Source organism: Rhopilema esculentum, chromosome 15 (genome assembly GCF_057945365.1).
Source record: "Rhopilema esculentum isolate cy_ngs chromosome 15, ASM5794536v1, whole genome shotgun sequence".
Taxonomy (NCBI): Eukaryota; Metazoa; Cnidaria; class Scyphozoa; order Rhizostomeae; family Rhizostomatidae; genus Rhopilema; species Rhopilema esculentum.
Window position 1 is genome coordinate 2432399 of NC_142829.1, and position 18194 is coordinate 2450592.

Below are 18194 nucleotides of genomic sequence, written 5' to 3' on the forward strand. Positions count from 1 at the left end.
CAACACACAGGGTCTTTATCCATTGGAAGTGCCTCTCTTCTAATCAATGCATTTTCACATGATAGCATCCCTATCTTATGTATTTTGAATAGAACATTATGATGAAATCAAAACATAATCAAATGCCTTCATCGGAAGAAAATTTCAACTACACGGATAAAATTGAAAAACTTAGTGCTAAAAAAAACGATGTTTGTATAGGAAAATGTTAAATTCATTGGGTAATGGCCAGCTTCAAACCCTTTTCTGCAGTTATGAGCCCCTCCAATGGGTTATGCGGAACAAGGAAACCTACTTTGGGAACATCTTGTAAATTCAAGGGAAGGGGGGTTATGGGAACATGAACCCGAAAGATCTTTAGGGGTGTCAAGAACTCAAGAGATTTGTTGAGAACATTTTGGAAAAGGAACAAGAAACCTTGTTATGGTTCATGGAAACACAGACTCTCTGGGGAGCATCAGTTACAAAAAATTGAACACCACAGTACCCGATGCGGGGTGACCCGGTACCGAATGCTTGCATTTTGCTATCAGTGTGAATGGGCTTTCAATTACTTCTAGCTTAAACCCCAAATCACTCATTTCATTTGTTGAAAAAAGATTCATGTGCATCAAAACATTATTTGCAAAGTGGGAAACTGAGAGTGTCTGTCTTTGCGTCACTAATTTAACATTTATTGTTCAAACCATTGCCTGTTTGTAACTTTGGAAACTCTGCACATTTACTTTCGGCATTCATGAGATGCCTATTCTGAAAGCAGGGCCTCCGACGAAGGGGGTCGAGTGGCCATGCCCCCCCCCTACTTTTTTTGCATAAAATGGAGCTTTTTCAAAATGTTTTGCTATGATTGTTAAATTCCCTCCCCCCCCCCCCTCCACTTCGAAACCTGCGTCGGAGCCCATGGAAATCTCTAACAATCCTTCGGGGATACTTACTTTTTGCACAAAACTACCGAAGACAAAATTATTCCAGACCCCTTCCCCCATTTATTCATTTTTATCTATTTCCCATCCAAATACGAATAGCAGCGCAGCAACAAAAGAAGACGCAAAATATTATCAGGTATGTTCTGCATCGCCTCAAGAATTTATTAGTCCTTATTTAACGCGCCTCAAACAGGCTTTATTGAGCAGGGGCGGATCCAGGATTTTTGGTGACTATAGCTCAAATCTTTTGGGATCGGAACCACGCCCTCCTTGCTTGCGGGACACGCCCACTATATGGGCAAATGATATACCATGTGTGTTTATAGTTGCTTCGTATTCATAAATATTCCTTCAAACATCCTTTTTCTATTTCCAGGGACGCCAGAGAAGGGGGTGTGGGGGTACAACCGCCCCTGTTGCCCTTTGGCAGAAGGGGCAAGGGTTGTTTTTAATAAATTTCCCTTGAAACTGGCCAATTGTAATAATCAGAGAGATTTGTATGAAATTCTGAACTTCTCAAAACATGTAAAATAATTCCTTGTGCCGAAAGTTAGCCAATGTTGAAGATACCTACAGATAATAAATTGCAGTTACGTTTGAATTTGTAGAAGCTGAGAATTATCTTTCAAAAGCCTTTTTACTCAAGCCTGCCCATGCCCCCCCCCCCCCCCCTGCTTGCCGCTTGGTCGTTCCGCCGTCCCTGTCTGTTCCCTACTAGGTCCTTGCCTTTGAAGCTACATTACAGGGGACCCAGGATGTGAAAACGAGCAATAGTCTACTGTTGCTTTACAGGGGACAGAGAGCGGAGAAATACTGTGGATACTCATATTCTATTGGTTAAAAGGCCATTTTCAAACCTGACTATAGCTTGACTATAGCTCGCGCCAACAATTATAGTACGGGTTTCATTGTCTTCGATGCCTTTTCCAGAGCAAATCCCCAGACCGACTATAGCTCGGAATATCCACTGTAGCTCAATTCTGGTTGGTTACTGTCAACAAAGAACGAAACTTCTGATTCGTCTAAGTTTTAATATTAGACCATTCTGCGCTCAGTGTTTTATATCTTATCTGGAGAGGCATTGTGATGACACATTGCCAGCAGTGCATGTTTGTTAATCGCATTTGATAACCTATACCGCTGCTTTCAAATGTGAATTCCGAAAATCAAACACTGAGATTTTGACTATAGCTCGAGCTACAGTTGCTATAGTCTGGATCCGCTCCTGTTGAGTGTTGTACACTATCAGGTAGCCATATATCTTTTATGTTAAAAAAAATTGTACTGGGAAAGAAATAATAATTATTACAAATTTATAACTCACTCTTTCTTTTTACATACAATATTTTCAAATTCAGAATAATATAGCATCCACACTGCACGAAGGTGTCAAAGAGGGGATTAAGGAAAAAAGGAAGCTAACTTAAATTTAAAAGAACGTTTCTATCTCTATAAACAAACTAGCATAATTAGTTAATATTCACTGACTTCCCTCAAACAAACATGTTTCCAACTATCTTGCAACTAATCATAACCCCCTGCTTATCCCTACCCCCGGTTTTTCGTAAAATGAATTTTTCCTCGTCTTCAACAATTCCAGGCAATTCTGAATCTTCTATAGTCTTCTTATTTATTGTTTTATCATATTTCTTAACTTCCCAAGGTCTTTTATCCAAAGGGCAAAATATCACGGTTTTACGGCAGCGGAGGTCAAATAATATAATAGAGTAGAGCAGGAACATTTTCCTTGTCACTCTCCCTCGCATTAATTTATCGCCTTCGCATTAACGCATCTTCCTCGCTTGAAAATTATCTCTGCCTCGCATTAAATCATTTGATTCTGATTCTCCAGTAGCACGGATTCTCCACAATGGAGTCTCCATTGTAGTACGGCTTTTTTGCAGTGCAGATTAAAAAATGGGCTTAGCCAAGACATTCTAAAATTATATTGCTTTCATTTGTGCTATCAGCTGGGCATATAGGCCACAACAGTGTGTCAACAGCGGTGTAAATAGCCACTTCGTGATATTGAACAGCGCATTTGAAATTAGTAGTGAGATCAATTCGCATTGGTTTTGACGAGTTTGTAGCTCTTGTAAAAAGAAAATTGATATTGGAAACATTTTTGCAACCGGCCTGCAAGTAATCTGACGAGCATCAACATTTTTGAGACGAGTTTCAATCCAAAATGTCGTGGCTGCTCGAAACTCCACATTCAAAGCAGATTATGTGGCATACTGTGATTCCTCGATTAATTGATGGCCTCAGGAATATCATTTATTTCAGCACTTTTTAGGGGCACCTATTCGAGCGGAGCGCCTATTCGAGGGGACGGTTGATTGCAAACTTGAAGAAATCAAGAGAGAACAAACTTTTCTAAAAATTAAAATTTTGTAATGCCAAAATTGCAATCTCAAAGATATAGTCTCAAAAATGTACCAAGAGTTTCAAAAGTTCTCTCTTTGTCAATCAAGCCATCATTTTCACAGATCCGTTACTGGGATTGGTTGTGCCTTGCTTTTATCGAGCAATAACACGGAGAGTGAAAGTCGCCATGGTTTTGCACAGGGGACTGAGAGCCACAAAGGAAATGTGCCAACACCAATGAGGCACCTCATTGGCCAACACATGGACATTACATTAGAGGAATTTGACAACAAGAAAAATGGTTACTTTCATTGGATTTCAAGAGAGCAAGTGTAGTAATCATGGTGGTGTCAGCCGCTTTTGCAAAAAAATCTTTATACATCAACCAAAAATAATCAAAAATAATCAATAAAAAATTATTGTTTTTGGGGTTCTTATGGCACTTACTTGAAATGTTGGCTTCTTTAGGGGGCGCTTATCCGAGGGGGGCGCTTATCCGAGGGGTGCTTAATCAAAAAAGGCGCTTTTTCGAGGGGGTATTTAATCGAGAAAATTCGGTAAAATTCTTTAATGCATCCTACATGGAAACCAACTACTTGGCAATAATCAATTTTAAAAAATTCATACTGAGGATTAGTATTAATAAATAAAATTATCGTCAATCCCTTATCATGATTGGGTCTCTTGGGTCCCTGAGGTCTTATGGGTCCCTGAGATCTCTTTGGTCCCTGAGATCTCTTTGGTCCCTGAGATCTCTTTGGTCCCTGAGATCTCTTGGATCTCATGAATTCCAGTTATTGTTGCGGCTGACGAAGTCACTGTTTCGCTTCTTGTTCTTGCTCCGATCCGGGGAGTCGAGCTTGCACTCCCTGCTGCTACTTTACGACAAAAAATAATGTGTAAGATTGATTTTCGAAAGGCACCTAGCCTTATTCCACAAACAAATGGATTCATGGCACTGTTGGCAGCAACCAAAACAAACTGAAGATCCCTCAGAACGTGTCTTAGGGTGCAATTACAGCTGTTGCAGAACTGCAGTATATAAATCATGATGATCGCAGGCAAGTAGCTGGATATAAACAACGCCAAAATATACAGAAAAGCTCTTGTAACTTTCTTTTGTACTGAAATCTCACGGCGATCATGACGTTCGATACCCTCCCCACCTGATCCAACCACCCCATTTTCCGGTGGACCTCTGAATCTTCGTGATTGTACCCTTAAAACCATGTACACTTCGCGGTATGTGAAAACAAGAATACAAAAGGTAACAATTATGGCTATGTGTGCAAAGACCATCAAGTAATCGATATATCCGACTTTGAGATAGACCATTGTAATAGCCGACGAAAATATCCAAATGCTAACAGATATCAACAGGCACCTTGACAAGCAGAGACTTCTCCTGTATTTTATAGGCCATTTGATAGCGACAAAACGATCCAAACACAAGGCACTTAGACTTAAGACACTTGCTGTTGTCGATATAAAGTAGGTTAAATGAATGAGAAGTACTTGATATGACTTGACGTAGCCTTTGGCTTCGTTAAAATGCGCACCGACGGAAGTTGGCATTGCCAGCAAACCCACGATCAGGTCACTGACCGCCAGGTTGACGAGGAAGTAACTGAACGGGGTTCGCAATTTTCGTAATGGATCCAACACAACTGCAAGGATGATGAGCGAATTGCCAGTTACAATAAGAATGCACAACACCAGCGAAGCTATGGCCGTAAAGTATGACAATGCAGCGGGGGCCCAAACACTAGGAAAACAGGACATCGTCGTCTCACGGAACTCTTTCACAACACGCCCTGCTCAAACTCTGACTACTGGGTGACAAGCTTAAACCAAACCACAGGCAGGAAAGGCAGACGATTGCGCAAGTTATCAGATAATGAGCAATCTACAAATATTTACCCAGACTGTGAAGGTTTTGGTGTGAAAATAAAAACAATTTGTTCTCTTTGCTTTGATATTAAACTCTCCAGGAGAGTTATCAGAATCAGAATATGTTTGGTGGTTAATGGTAGATAAATACAGCCATAATTTTGGGGGAAAATTGGTAAAGGGTGCCAAATTGGCACATGTTATTATCATAATCGTAACAATTTAGCACGTTAATGTAAGATCAAGGAAATAAATTTTATGTTCGTTTACATGGGAATTTGTTAAAAGCAGTGGCGGCCACATGGGGGGCAAGGGGGCAGTCGCCCCCAACATTTTGGAAAGAGGGGTTTTTTATTCTTAAACGATGAGAAAAAAGTGACGTCATCCCATCAAAACAGACCCCCCCCCCCCCAACTATTCGAGCAAGTGTCCGCCACAGTTTAAAAGGTGTTTATGTTGCACTAAAACTCCATCCTCACACATGGAGCTTTTGAAACTCATTGAAACTCACACATGGAGCTCTTGAAAAATGGAACTTTAATTTTCAGATACAGGGAAAGCATTGTATTTCTTGAATCTCAGTCGATAAAAGCATGGTAGTTTTTATACTATTTTTCTTACAAATCTCTACAAATGTTGGTATTTCTATAAACGGTTCTCAACCCATCACGTTAAAAGACCTGTTGATTCTTATAACGTTGGAGATGGTCGCACATCAAACCACCTTTATGTACAAATGTGATTACGAACAGGTGAAATTGTTAAGCAATAAATACCAATATCAATGATATGAAATAAATGATGGGAAATTATCATTGAAAGATTATATACTATCAATTTCACAGTAAAATACTATTTACAAAACTATTCAACTCGAACTCAAATATCTTATGACGGGAGGGGGAGCTTTCATCTGGATGAAATTAGGGTAATGGGGTGTTACCCATATGCTCCTTTCTAACTAAAAATATCAGATCTACCTTTTATTACGGATTGGTAGAGGTATGTTTCTATTGAACAAATATTCTTCATTTGTTGGTCTACCTTCAAATAAATTCAAAAAAAATTCACATTTCTTGAAAGGCTCACCAAAGTCAGGCTAGCATTCACTTTCTCGTTGAAGAACGCAGCTGCTTTTTAATATACACTGTGACGTCATTTTCATTTGATGGGGTGAGTGTAACCTGCTGGAAATGAAGAAAATCAGACGGAATTAGAATTATCTCTACAAGATCATTGTAAATAAAGTACAATATTTCAAAGATCTTTAAAAAAATGTACATCAAAATGTTTCACTTTGTTAAAAACCTTCAAAATTTTTACAATTTTTCAAAAATGTTTAAAATATTTTTTAAACCAACCTTTAGCGAATCTTTACGTATATCACCAATTTTAGCGACCAACTTTCTCTTTTTTTCTGGCTGAGCGCCATGAGTGTCAGCTGTGGAAAAACACCACACAAGATTTTAATTTTCGAACGACCAGCATCTAATTACCTTGAGCCAAATGTAATTCAAAGTTTTGAGGTTCAGGTAATTCACAGGTCAAACAAGTTTTTTCTTAAAATTTTATTGATGACTTTATTTATCAAAGATTGGTATGCATAATGAACATTATGCTTAGTTTAGTTTACTTCCCGAGACTTCCTGTAGGTAGCTGTTATTGAAAATGAAATATAGAATATGAATAGCCCAAATAGCAGGCTTCGATTAGAAAGATTTCCAACTTATCTTTGTTGATGGTCTTATTAGCCGCTCCTTTACAGGACTTAATATGTATTCATGCCCCAGTATTAATGATTTAGCAGCTTCTAGGAAGCGTGAAGTCTCAGAGAGTACTCAGCCAGCTTTTTCTATTTGGCTTTTCGTCAACATTAATGCATATGAAAAGTTCAACCCAATCGCTGCGATATATTGCTTGCTTGCGTTAGACCTTAGACCTTATGTTACCATCCCAAGACCTACGCTCAAAGGTGCTTTAAGCCTTACTAAAATGTATGGGAACATTCCAGACCTTGGAAGGTCCAAAATGAGTTGAACATTTGGATAGTTTCTCATTAAAGCGCAGTTACTGTACAGCTTGCAGTATTTTTACCCAGTAAGCTTCTTGTTTTTCCCCTTGTTAATCTGGTAAATTCAATGTATGATTTCGCTAATTTCAGTGGACAGACAACCAGGGCATAGCGAATCCGGAAAAAGAACACGATTGACTGGATGTCATATTCGCAATACAACATTCCCTGACCCTAGGCGGCCGATGATTCGCTATTTCACCGTACCCGCTACTTGGAATGTATGACAAACAATCGAATAACAACTTTACTCGCCTTGTATCGTGTTAGTCCATACTAGAGTGATATTAGTCCATTATCAAAATGAGGATTCAACCACAACACTCCTTTACCTTCGGTCACAATAAATAAGAGGTTAAAATCTCACCAACCTTGAAGAGATCGCAGTTGTTCATTGAGCTTGGCAATGATGTTATCCTTCTCTTTTAACTTTTCATCCCTTCCATCGAGCTTGAGCCTTGCCTCGTTCAAGGCTTTGCTCGTATCTTGCAGCAGTGCCTTCAACTCTACCAATTCCTTAAAAAACGAAAAAATAACTTTACAAAGTTGCTAACTTCGTGGCATTTTAACGGGAGAGAGAATGCCTGACGACAGCAAAGATTCTTATGGCAGGATGTAGTTTTCGAACCAAAAGCAAAAACATCTTGATTTAACAAAACTGAAAATGCAGCTTGGAAAACTAAGTTTAATCCAGTAAAAGAAAAAGTAAATAAAATCTAGATAATTAAATTAAAATAAAATGATTTAACATAAACACAAGTTCTGCAAATCCTAGTTTTAATTTTGGGCTATAACTGAGAGGATTCTAAACCGTGTAACATTATGTGTGTAAGTTATAGGTTAGGGCTGAGAAATAACGCACATGCATGGAGGGAAACAATCGGTGAACACATTAGAGTTTGAGAATTAATGGCACCAGCTAAAGGTACAAAAAAATGATGCGATAAGCCACGCAAAACCACTGATAATTTGGAATGTATGCCCCAATGTGTACCAATGGGACTCAGTCATGTATCAGTGTAGACTTAACTGCTAAGATTCCGTAAATAAACTAGCTTGTGTGCTGTACCATATAATCGAATATAACTAAGAATGTAAGTTAAATTGTACTAGGAAAAAATTGCGAATTTTATTATCGACGTTTCGAGCCTAGCCGTTATCAAGACTTAACAACGTGCTATGCTCGAAACGTCGTTGATAAATTCGCTATTTTCCCCTAGTACAATTTTATTTAAATTCCTAGTTAAAACTGCGTGGGCCTTGAAATTAGCAAATGCATGTATATTCATTAAAGTTTGGCATAGCTGCAATGTCTATGAATCGAAGACTCAGAAAACACAACAGAACCAACCCCAGACTGACAAGGAAAAAGAACTATAAAGGAACTTAATCAAAGTATTGGTTACGTTTTAAAATCCCGTCAACAGGTATGAACATATTAGAGACCACTCACGTTTTTGCCCTCCGCTAACTCAAAAACTTCCTTCAACTTCTCGACCTCAAGTTCTTTTTCCTCGATGACCTCTTGAGCACGATTCAAAGTCGTTTGAAGGTCCTCAATATGGCTCTCGTTCACCTTGACCGTTTCTTTTGCCTCATCAAGTTCACTCTGCAGACGCTTGATGACTTTCGGATGCTGCTCTGGGGTGTGTGCTTGTTTATATATCTCGTGGGCGATTTCTTTCTCGGCAAGTTTGGCACGAAGGGTTCGTATGATTTCATCGCGCTCCTAGTTTCAGAAAAACGAGAATTATAGCAAAATTTTAAGACATACTAAAGGTTTTCGTCTGAGACTCTGCAGAGTACAAGCCGTCAGAATAATGACGAAAATCAACCCAGTTGAGGATGGAAATAGGCCAATCAGAAACTGTTTTCGGTAGAATGATATTGATGACAAAACGACTGTTTTGCCAGAGGGTCGTGTTTCAAGTGTTTTTAGCGTTTTTATTTACCCTATTGTGGAATGTGTAACACTAACTGTTCCAAAAACTGGACCGCAGCGAAACACCACTAAAGCAGAAGTACTTTTCAGCTTGAGTCAATTTCTTTTGGATTATAAGATTTATGTTAGGTTCATAAGTAAAACTCCTTGGAAAGAAGCCCTCTCGACCGATGGACCAACTGTGTATACATTACGAAAAATGTAATGAAGAGAAGGTAAGTAGTTTGGAAAGGGTCGGGAGAAGATTGGGGACATACAATCTATTAATGTGCGACAAACATTCATTTAAACAACGAACACACACAAGAAATTATAAGGTATGAGATACGCTTTAACAGGTTTTCTTGTTATAGTCACTTACAATACAGGTTGAAATGAGCGATAAAAATTAGATTGGATTGGAATGTGATAAGATTAGATATGGATTTAGAACGGATTGAAGTTGGAATCCAAACTGGAATTTACATTATGATGGATCGAAGTTACACAGTCCTCTATTGGGATTAGAATCGGAGCCTAGCAATAAATGGTTGTCCTTATCATCCTGTATCTATAACTGGATTTCAGGCACCAGCATATAATTTCGTATAACACAAGAATTGTTATCTCACCAGGTAAAGACGTGCATCTAAAGACATCAAGACAAGAGGAAAGCCCAGCCTTCTTAAATATGGTCAATCAAGTTACCGCACGTTCGTTTGGTACATTTTTACTAACGGAAAAGCAACAAAACTCATTAGAGTTCGCTGGGTAATCAGAAAACAGTTTAGACATTATACATCATCATTATTTTTCACACCTGCAGCATCGGTAAAACAGAAAGTACTTTCACCTTAACTCTAGCCTTCTCTGCTTGGAGCAACACATCGGACATGTCGTCTTCTGACTCAAGTCTTCTTTTCTTCCTCGCCTTCTTCATTGATTTCGTAAGCATCTCGATTCTTCTCTCACACATTTCTTCCATCGTTTCCTGCTCTTCCTGAAGTCGCTCGCTATCAAGAGGTGTTTGTTAACTTAATAGCATGCAATAAAACATAAAAGTCTAAATTAGAGATACCCGTTATTGGATGAAAGTAGAAGTTATATCATTTCCATCTGCAGACAACACAATCCTAGCCAAGATATTGTCACTGTGATGTTGTATTGCAACTCCTTGCACTAAAACAGGGGGTCTTCCCTCGGAGCAACTATCATAAAAGACATAAATGCAACTCATCCTAGAAGATCTATTTGAAACCTTGCTGTTCAAAACTTACTTGTAGTTCCTTTCAATTTCGACAATTTGATCTGACATCTCGGAACAAACTTCTTCTCTTATCTTCAGCTCCATCACTGCATTTTTGCGCCTTTCATCGACCAACTGTTTACGAAGGTCCTCGTAACTCTTTACGAGCGCCTGCACGCGTTCATCATCATTTTCATCACACATAGATTCAAACATAATATCCTTTTGGATAGGCCTGGGCGTGGTGAAACCCATACTTATTAAACTGTGCTTTCCAAACTTGTTCACTGGCGTCGCACTTGCAAGCGAGTACTTTGGTGGTTGTTTCGGTCTTGGCATCTCGTTGTTTCGAACACCTTTTGTAGTGACCTTGCAAATAAACACATAACACAAATAATAGACGGATGTCTTAAAAAAATGCACAAACTGTCCAGAACAAACTTAATATCTGAAATAAGTAAGAAAACTGTGTTGGTTTAGCAAATTATGTCATCAATATTGAGGACTTTTTTTAATGTTTCCCCTTTGATAGATTCAAGAACCGAGAAGTCTGAAGTAGAAGAGTCACATTTAAAAGTAGGTGTCTATAAGTTTACTAAAGTTTGTGTAGTCTTACTAAAGTGAGGGTGAAAGTAGGCGGCAAAGGTTTGGTAAGTAAGCGGCGGACTTTCGCCGGTTGCTGGCTTCTAATGAGATCCATGCACTATAGGAGAAAGCATATCCAATTTTTTTAAGTTTTGGAGGGGAGATTTGTTTAACTAGAATAGAAGGATGCATGAATCATAACTCGCATCTGTTAGCAGTGCTCCTTCACGTTTGTTGCAGATTGGAGATCTTATAGAATGTATTTTTTTCAAATTTACTCCTCGGTACTATTTATGAGGCATCCATCCCCAGTTGCTCCCCTCGATCTCAGCCTAAGGGCTAATGTAGAATAGTGAGCCTGTCTAAATGCAGGTTTTCAGCTCAAATTATCAGTCAAATTTGTATGTTATCTAACCTGTTTTGCAACGGAAGAGAACTTGAGTACATTGTAGGTTTCATCAAAAACAGACGCACATTGACTGATGTTCACGACCATGCAGGCTTTTCCTTTCCCAACAAAGAACCCTTGAAACAGTCGAGTCAACTTGGTCTCTCTATATGGGATAATGACTGGATGATTTCTAGGAGAAGAGATGGAAATTCTTATTAGTTAAGTAATGCACGTGAAATAAACATGTCCTTTATATAGAGAAGAAAAGTAAATAGTTGAATAGATGATTGAATTTCGATATATCAGTAACAATTTTCGAAATCTTTGCACGGAAGGTTTCCCGCACGAAAATAGCGGCTTCGGGGAAATGCATGAAAATGGAATGCAATTAAAAGTGGATTTCAGATAAAACTTTGTATGCAGAGAGAGAGATCCTAGACTTGTACAATCTCAGAGAGAGTTTATAAGTCTACTCTCTGTATGATGGATTTTTTGATGGGCCAAAGGTACTCCTTAATTAAAAAGTGTCTCTGAATGTTAGTTCCATTGTTGGCAGTCAAAGGACACTATTCACCACAGCATTACACAATAATCATGGAAACATTTGAACACTAAATAATTCGGGAGTGATTATTGAAACCGAGCTTACATTTATGAATCATTTTTATAAACTACAACGATATTGAATAGACTCTCCTTGTTGAAGCCACTTCAATAAAATTGAGGCAATGATTGCACAGCATTTCTAATTTAAAATCTTGCCCTGCCAATGTGAAGAATCATTGAGACTTACTTGTGCTGCTGGTTGTATCGTAGATATTCGATGCATTTTCCAAGGGTCATGATTGACGTGTTTATATTCGAAGCCTCTTTCAAACGATCCCCTGTGCTCTGTGTTTTGCAGTACCTTTCAGATCCAGCCAGGTCCACAAAAGACAACCTGATTGATGGAGCATCAGTAAATTATAAAGGAGGAAAAATAAAACATAAAGCAAGAAAAAGTGCATATTACTTATTTACATGCATCGTACAATCTTACATTTTCTGTCAAAAATAAAGCTGCAAAAAGTATGGCTTACAAGACAGGGCATGAGTTCCTGTATCAGTCCTTAGCTTTTCGTTGATTTAATTTGGTTATATATAATTCATTTTCTAATGTTTCTGTACTGTTTAGCTTGCACAAAATAGCGAGATTCGTGCGAAATGCGTGAGACTCGATAGGTCTGTTCTTACACTGTCCCAGTGTTCATTTCTCTATCTTTTCGTCCTCTTTCATTTCATTCGTACATCTTAACCCCCCTAAAGCTTATCCCGTGGCAGGATAGGTTCCAGGCCTCCTTTTCCATTTCTAAAAAAACTTTCTTCTTTTTAATTTTACACAAAAACTACATAAAGGTGTTTGTCAACAAACCTGCTTATACGTGCCACGTGGGGCTCATCGACATCAAGAACCCTGAGGATTTTGATAGTGAAGACTGAATGGCTGCAAATGAAAAGAAAAACATAAAGATTAAAAAAATCATAAGGATTAAAGCGAATTTTAATACATAGCTGCTTGCTGTACAAAACAACATACCGTAAATGACAGGTTAAGCACCTTGGGTGTTAATCCAATTTCCAAGCTGTAAGGGTGGGTGATTATTCAGAGGTGGGTGCTTATCATAAACTTAACGACTAAGGGTGTGCACTTATTCAGACAGGGCGCTTATTTGAGTCCCCAGCGCTTAATCAGTCATTGTCGTTTATTCAAACCATGCAGTATTTTATTGACGTATCAGAGGGGTACTGTTAATTTCAAACATTAGCTGTCTTATAAACATCTCTGACGATTCACAATGCTCTCTCTTCACAACTCACATATAGACACATCTCACATATCACATATCTCTTCACAACTCACTTGATAACGGCCTATGTTCGAAACATCGTTATTTATTTTAAAAAATTTTCCTGGTACCATTTACTTACATTGATCGTTATTATTCACATATAGACAGTCTACAATCCAAAGTGAACAAACCTTCTGCTTGAATTTTGATTCAGTTTTGTAGCTGCAATATTCTGATTTTTTTGACCCACCCTCAGAACCTTAAAAGACAAACAATAAAAAACAACGAAATGGTATAAACTTGGTATGCGCGAAACTGAATACAATCCAAGAATAGAAAACCTTGCTTAAATTATAGTTTATTCCCCGTAGGCCTACAATGACACTCCCTGCCACAGGATATAGAAGAAATTTGGAACATCTTTCTTTCCTTTTTTTTCTAGAAGTTTGATTGAATTTTTTTGCGTTGATGACTGAAGAGGATCAAAAAATACCCAAGCGGTAAAAATTTCGTTCGCACACTAAGTGGTAAGAATTTTTAAAGAAGAATTTAAAGAAATTAATGCCATAAAATGCAGGAGAAGGATTTTGCCGTCGAAACCTTTATGTAGACAAAACATTTTTGCTGAAGATATATTTTCGTTGATAAAATTTTTATGCTGATGTTCATTTATGATCATACTCACTTTACCCAAAGAACATATCTAAGCATTAAAAATCGTTGAAACCTTGCATTTCGATTTTTCAACTACAAGTAACTATGTTTGACGAGAGTAATGCCTACGGTCAAAAACAGTGTATGGGGAAACATATTTAACGGGACAAATTCTATGATGAAGACGGTGTTGTAAAAAATTGCCCTTTTTTACCTCTTTACTCCAAGTCATACGAAATTGCTTTAGAGATTCCAAATATTCATGCATGATACTTATCCTCACATACGCATTTTTGGGTCTGGTACAAGATTGCAAAATTTAGCCTTGTTTCATGGCAACAAATTATAATATCATTTTCTGTAGTATACACACCTTGAATGCCTCATCAGCAGAGTTGACTTGAATTTCCCTTAATCCTGAAATAAAATGTAAATTGTATCAATATTTAATAGAATATAAACACACAAAACATTCAAATTGTGTAGCATGATGTAACATTTTGACACCTTGTAAAATTGCATTGAGAGAAATTATAAAAAAGTTCATTAAGTATGTAAATGGCACAATGTGAGATGAATCAATCTGCAAGGGGGTTAAAATTAAATGTAGCCAGAAACTGAGGTTGGTAACATGTCACCAAGCCAATGATAGTTGCAGAAGGCAATACAGGAAAATTATTACAAGAACAGGAGAAACAATGGTTATATATTTGGTTTGTCAGAAAATTTCAAGCATGGCCAATTGCATTAAAAAAGACAGAAAGAAAGATTTTGAAAGAGGGAATCATCATACCTTTGATGTATGGATTCCCCTTTTTGTCATCGCCAAGCTTTAGTGTTGGTCTCTTTTTTCCTTTTCCAAGAGGAGTGGGGTCCAGAAGATCGTAAACATATTCATTGTAAATTTCAGCAAAGGACACCCAAACACTGAATTTCACTGGTCCTTGCGACTTGATGTCAATGACTGTCCCATCACAAACTCTCTCTTTTAGTTCATCAGATATTGAGCTGTAATCTGTCAATAAGATTATGGGAAATTATAGTATTTCTGGCTTTGAAAATATTAGAAATAAAATATATTTAGACATTCAATTCTAAATTCTATGAAAGCACTGTAGTTTCATGCTATATTTTGGTATTTTCAAGTGCACCCACCCTTGCCACACTCTAAACAAAGATTCTTTTACCATTAGAGGGAAACAAGCACTCCTTGGTAGACAATACAGGAAATCATGGAGATAAAAAAGTTAGTATTAATTAGCTTAAATTGTATTTGTTTGCAATTAAGCTAAAACATATAACAAACTTAAAATAAAGAAGAAAAAATGACATGAACAAAGCTAAACATAAAAATATCAAACACTGATTAAAACATATCCTGTTTTTTCTTGTTCAACAATAACTTGGCACATTATAACCAAAATAAAACATTCACCAGGTGCAGATAAATTCCAATGTTTTTGATTATATACTTAGAAAATTAAAATAATTTACATTAAAATGTTAAAAACAAGTTGCAGGAAAAAGATATCCCAATAAGACCAAAAACCAAATGTTCCAAAAAGGTGAATACAGAACACCTCTAGTCTACTGCAAATTCTTGAAATTGTCTCATTGATTTCCTTAGCAGTCTGTAACATTTCTAGCTGATTTCATGCATTCTAGAGAATTTTCAATATCTTCATAAAGCAAGCTAGATTGACTTCCAGCTATGGTTTCGTAGGCACCTTTAGGTAACTTTTTTTGTAGCAGTCATAAAATGACCAAGCAATAATCTAGCATTTATATATATATATATATACATATATAAATTTGTCTTTTGATACTTCCGTAGCACAGTGCTCAATACATTAGTAGAGCGTGATAACATCTCCTGAAGAGTGAGTTACTCACGAAACAGGCTTGTAGAGATAAATCATGTAGTCTTATTTTCTTCAACTCTATGATATATATACATATATATATATACATCATAGTAAAATTATAAACATTAAATTTCCAACAGTAGCCAGTGGTATAGCCAAAATGGGGTGAAGAGAAGAGGATAGATCCACCAAAGATCAGCCAAGAGAGCAAGAAAAGCTTCTGTAATATCCAGACCTGCTATATCATTAAAAAAAGATACAGTGCTCAATTGGTAATGACAACAGAGCATGTTCAACCTATTTTTCCTTATATCTTACCTTCATCATTCGCCGAGATATAGCTAGTGGATGATGTGCTAGTAGTGGTAGCTGATATCATTGATGTGTCACTCTGAATGGTATTGTTCATTTTCCACAAAATTGATAAATCAATGTCATGCTTTTGCCCTGCGTTTAAAACAGCTTTCTTGAGCACTTCTTCGTAGTTTTGTTGCTCTTGAGTCAAACTGGAAACATCTTGATACATTGTTGGTTTTATATTCATATGTTCGTATTGCTTTCCTTTGATACTGTTAAACAGAACATCCAGAGCACGTGGAAGGATTCCACCATTTTTGGGGTTTCCTTGGATTGTAAATGTCTGCAAAATATATAACACACTTTTATGATGGAATGACATTTAGCTGCTATAAAAGCAAAAATTAATTTAAAAATAATGCCTTCGTTCCCTATTTTTATTTTTATTTAGAAAAAGGCACACGTTTCAAACAATATTCTTGCTGGAAGGCAGGATTTTGAAAGTGGCACTAGACTCAAGTTCTTATTTTACGCTCTTCTAGCAAAATTGTTTATGAATTCTGATATATCAACAGCTGCAGGCAGATATCATAGCAAACTAGGGCAAGGTCATAATCTTTTTTCCAAATACATCTAGAAGAACATCACATTTAATTTCCAACCGTTTACTGTGAAAATTTCCTAGTTTGAGGACATCATATTATTTTTGCCCTTATTCTAAATTATATTACACATGGTAGATAGGATGAAAGTCCCGCGCCAAAAACAGAAACATCATACCTTTCCTGAATTTGTCACTCCGTATGTGAAAACAAGACAGTTTATCCCATCTAAGAAATCTTTGACATATCCCAGCATTGCATCGTCAAATATATCCTTTTGTGAAATTTTTTCATCGTATACTTTTGAGAAAGAAAACTGATGATTTTGTTCTGCAATCCCTCGATTGCTGCTTTTGAAAGTAAACGAATCCCGAGGAGCGCTTAGTAGAACTGTCTTGTCGTCCATAATTGTAAGGCATCCTTGATCTTCTGATGCCTTCAGCTCATCTTGAGAAAACGGCCTAACCCTCAAGTATATTCTAATTGGTTCACGATTTTCTGCTTTTTTATTTGATATAGTTTTAACTTCATCCTGGAACTCCGACATGAGGTTTCGCGCGAGAAGGCCGGCATTGTTTTCTTTCTCGTTCTCCGCAATGTCTCCAGGACTGTAGTAACAACTTTCATTAGACATGATAAATTTGTTTCTCGAAGGCAAAATTTTTGTCTAGCTCTGATTTAATATTACCAAATAAAATAGTTGTTATCTTTGAGAAAGAAAACAGGAGCTGTTACAACTTCACATTCCAACTTGTGCTTCCAACTTCATAAATTGAAAATTGCACTCTAACGAGCGATTGGATGAATGAAACAAAAGAGCTAACAATTTCAACCAATAGAAGTAGAGAGGTAAGGCCCGGCTGTTGAGAAATATAATGGTTTCATAAGTTGTAACTCTGAAAGAAAGAAAATCATCAAATCATATCGGACATCCTGAAAAAAAAATTAAAAATAGGGGGCAGAAAGGAAATTGATCATATTTTTATCTCTAGGTCAGAGGGGTATAACCCTCTTTTGTAATGTTAGTTTAATTTCATGTCTAACAGGGCGATCTGTATAATAGATTTCTATTGAATTGAAGTGGAGGTCATCAGGGTTTGCCCCAAATTCAACCACAAGGTTTGCCCCAAAAACTTGGCTCTCTGCATCTGCAACATACCCGCTTCTTTTCAGCGGGAAGAATCCTAAAATGGTTCCCTGTTTACTGCAAATCTACATTCGTCAAGATTGGTCTTGAAGCTATGTCTCTTTACCTAGATTAAAAACAGTTTGTCATATTAACTGCAAAATGCTGTCCCGCAAGGCTCGATCCGCGGGCCGTGTTCTCTCTCAGCTATTTAATTTTCACATATTCGAATTCTGTGGTTTATCACAATCATCTAGTGTATCTAACAGACTGCTTTTCAACCACTAACAGACTGCTTCTGCAAACACCGTTGACGAATTTTGGAGATAGATTAAGATAAGTACTACATCAATAGAAGAAACAACCCTCTGAAAGGCCTCACTCGTAAATTCAAAGCAGCAAATCCCTTCAGCCAAACTCAAAA

At 37.3% G+C, this 18194-nt stretch overlaps 2 protein-coding genes across 3 annotated transcripts; both read right to left on the minus strand.

The window, feature by feature from the left end:
* Positions 1-1638: 1638 nt before the first annotated feature.
* Positions 1639-5639, minus strand: LOC135685436 (adenosine receptor A1-like). The gene has a single exon (XM_089112702.1). It carries the CDS (start codon positions 5073-5075, stop codon positions 3963-3965), a length of 1113 nt encoding a protein of 370 aa, XP_088968828.1. The 5' UTR covers positions 5076-5639; the 3' UTR covers positions 1639-3962.
* A 325-nt stretch (positions 5640-5964) lies between these two features.
* On the minus strand, positions 5965-17421 carry LOC135685426 (kinesin-like protein KIF20A). 2 transcript variants are annotated; one of them, XM_089112701.1, is made up of 14 exons: positions 16823-17421; positions 16064-16385; positions 14674-14895; positions 14254-14297; positions 13418-13485; positions 12809-12880; positions 12191-12337; positions 11422-11587; positions 10453-10790; positions 10029-10188; positions 8708-8983; positions 7626-7770; positions 6545-6624; positions 5965-6367 (listed from the first exon to the last, which is right to left on the minus strand). In XM_089112701.1, the coding sequence occupies exons 1-14, from the start codon at positions 17276-17278 to the stop codon at positions 6290-6292; spliced, it is 2574 nt and encodes an 857-aa protein (XP_088968827.1). In that variant the 5' UTR covers positions 17279-17421; the 3' UTR covers positions 5965-6289. The 2 variants fall into 2 exon arrangements, with proteins under 2 accessions (XP_088968827.1, XP_065057435.2); XM_065201363.2 differs by having other exon boundaries at positions 5965-6370; positions 16823-17420.
* Between the last annotated feature and the right edge of the window lie 773 nt (positions 17422-18194).

What these genes read in the sequence shown, in the direction of transcription:
- LOC135685426 (XM_065201363.2), bottom strand. Translation starts at nt 17,278, where the DNA reads ATGTCTAATGAAAGTTGTTACTACAGTCCTGGAGACATTGCGGAGAAC. An exon ending in GAGTGACAAATTCAGGAAAG is followed by an intron (nt 16,386 to 16,822) that starts GTATGATGTTTC and finishes TATATTTTGCAG; the next exon opens with ACATTTACAATCCAAGGAAA. An exon ending in TACGTAAAGATTCGCTAAAG is followed by an intron (nt 6,371 to 6,544) that starts GTTGGTTTAAAA and finishes CTTCATTTCCAG; the next exon opens with CAGGTTACACTCACCCCATC.
- LOC135685436 (XM_089112702.1), bottom strand. Translation starts at nt 5,075, where the DNA reads ATGTCCTGTTTTCCTAGTGTTTGGGCCCCCGCTGCATTGTCATACTTT.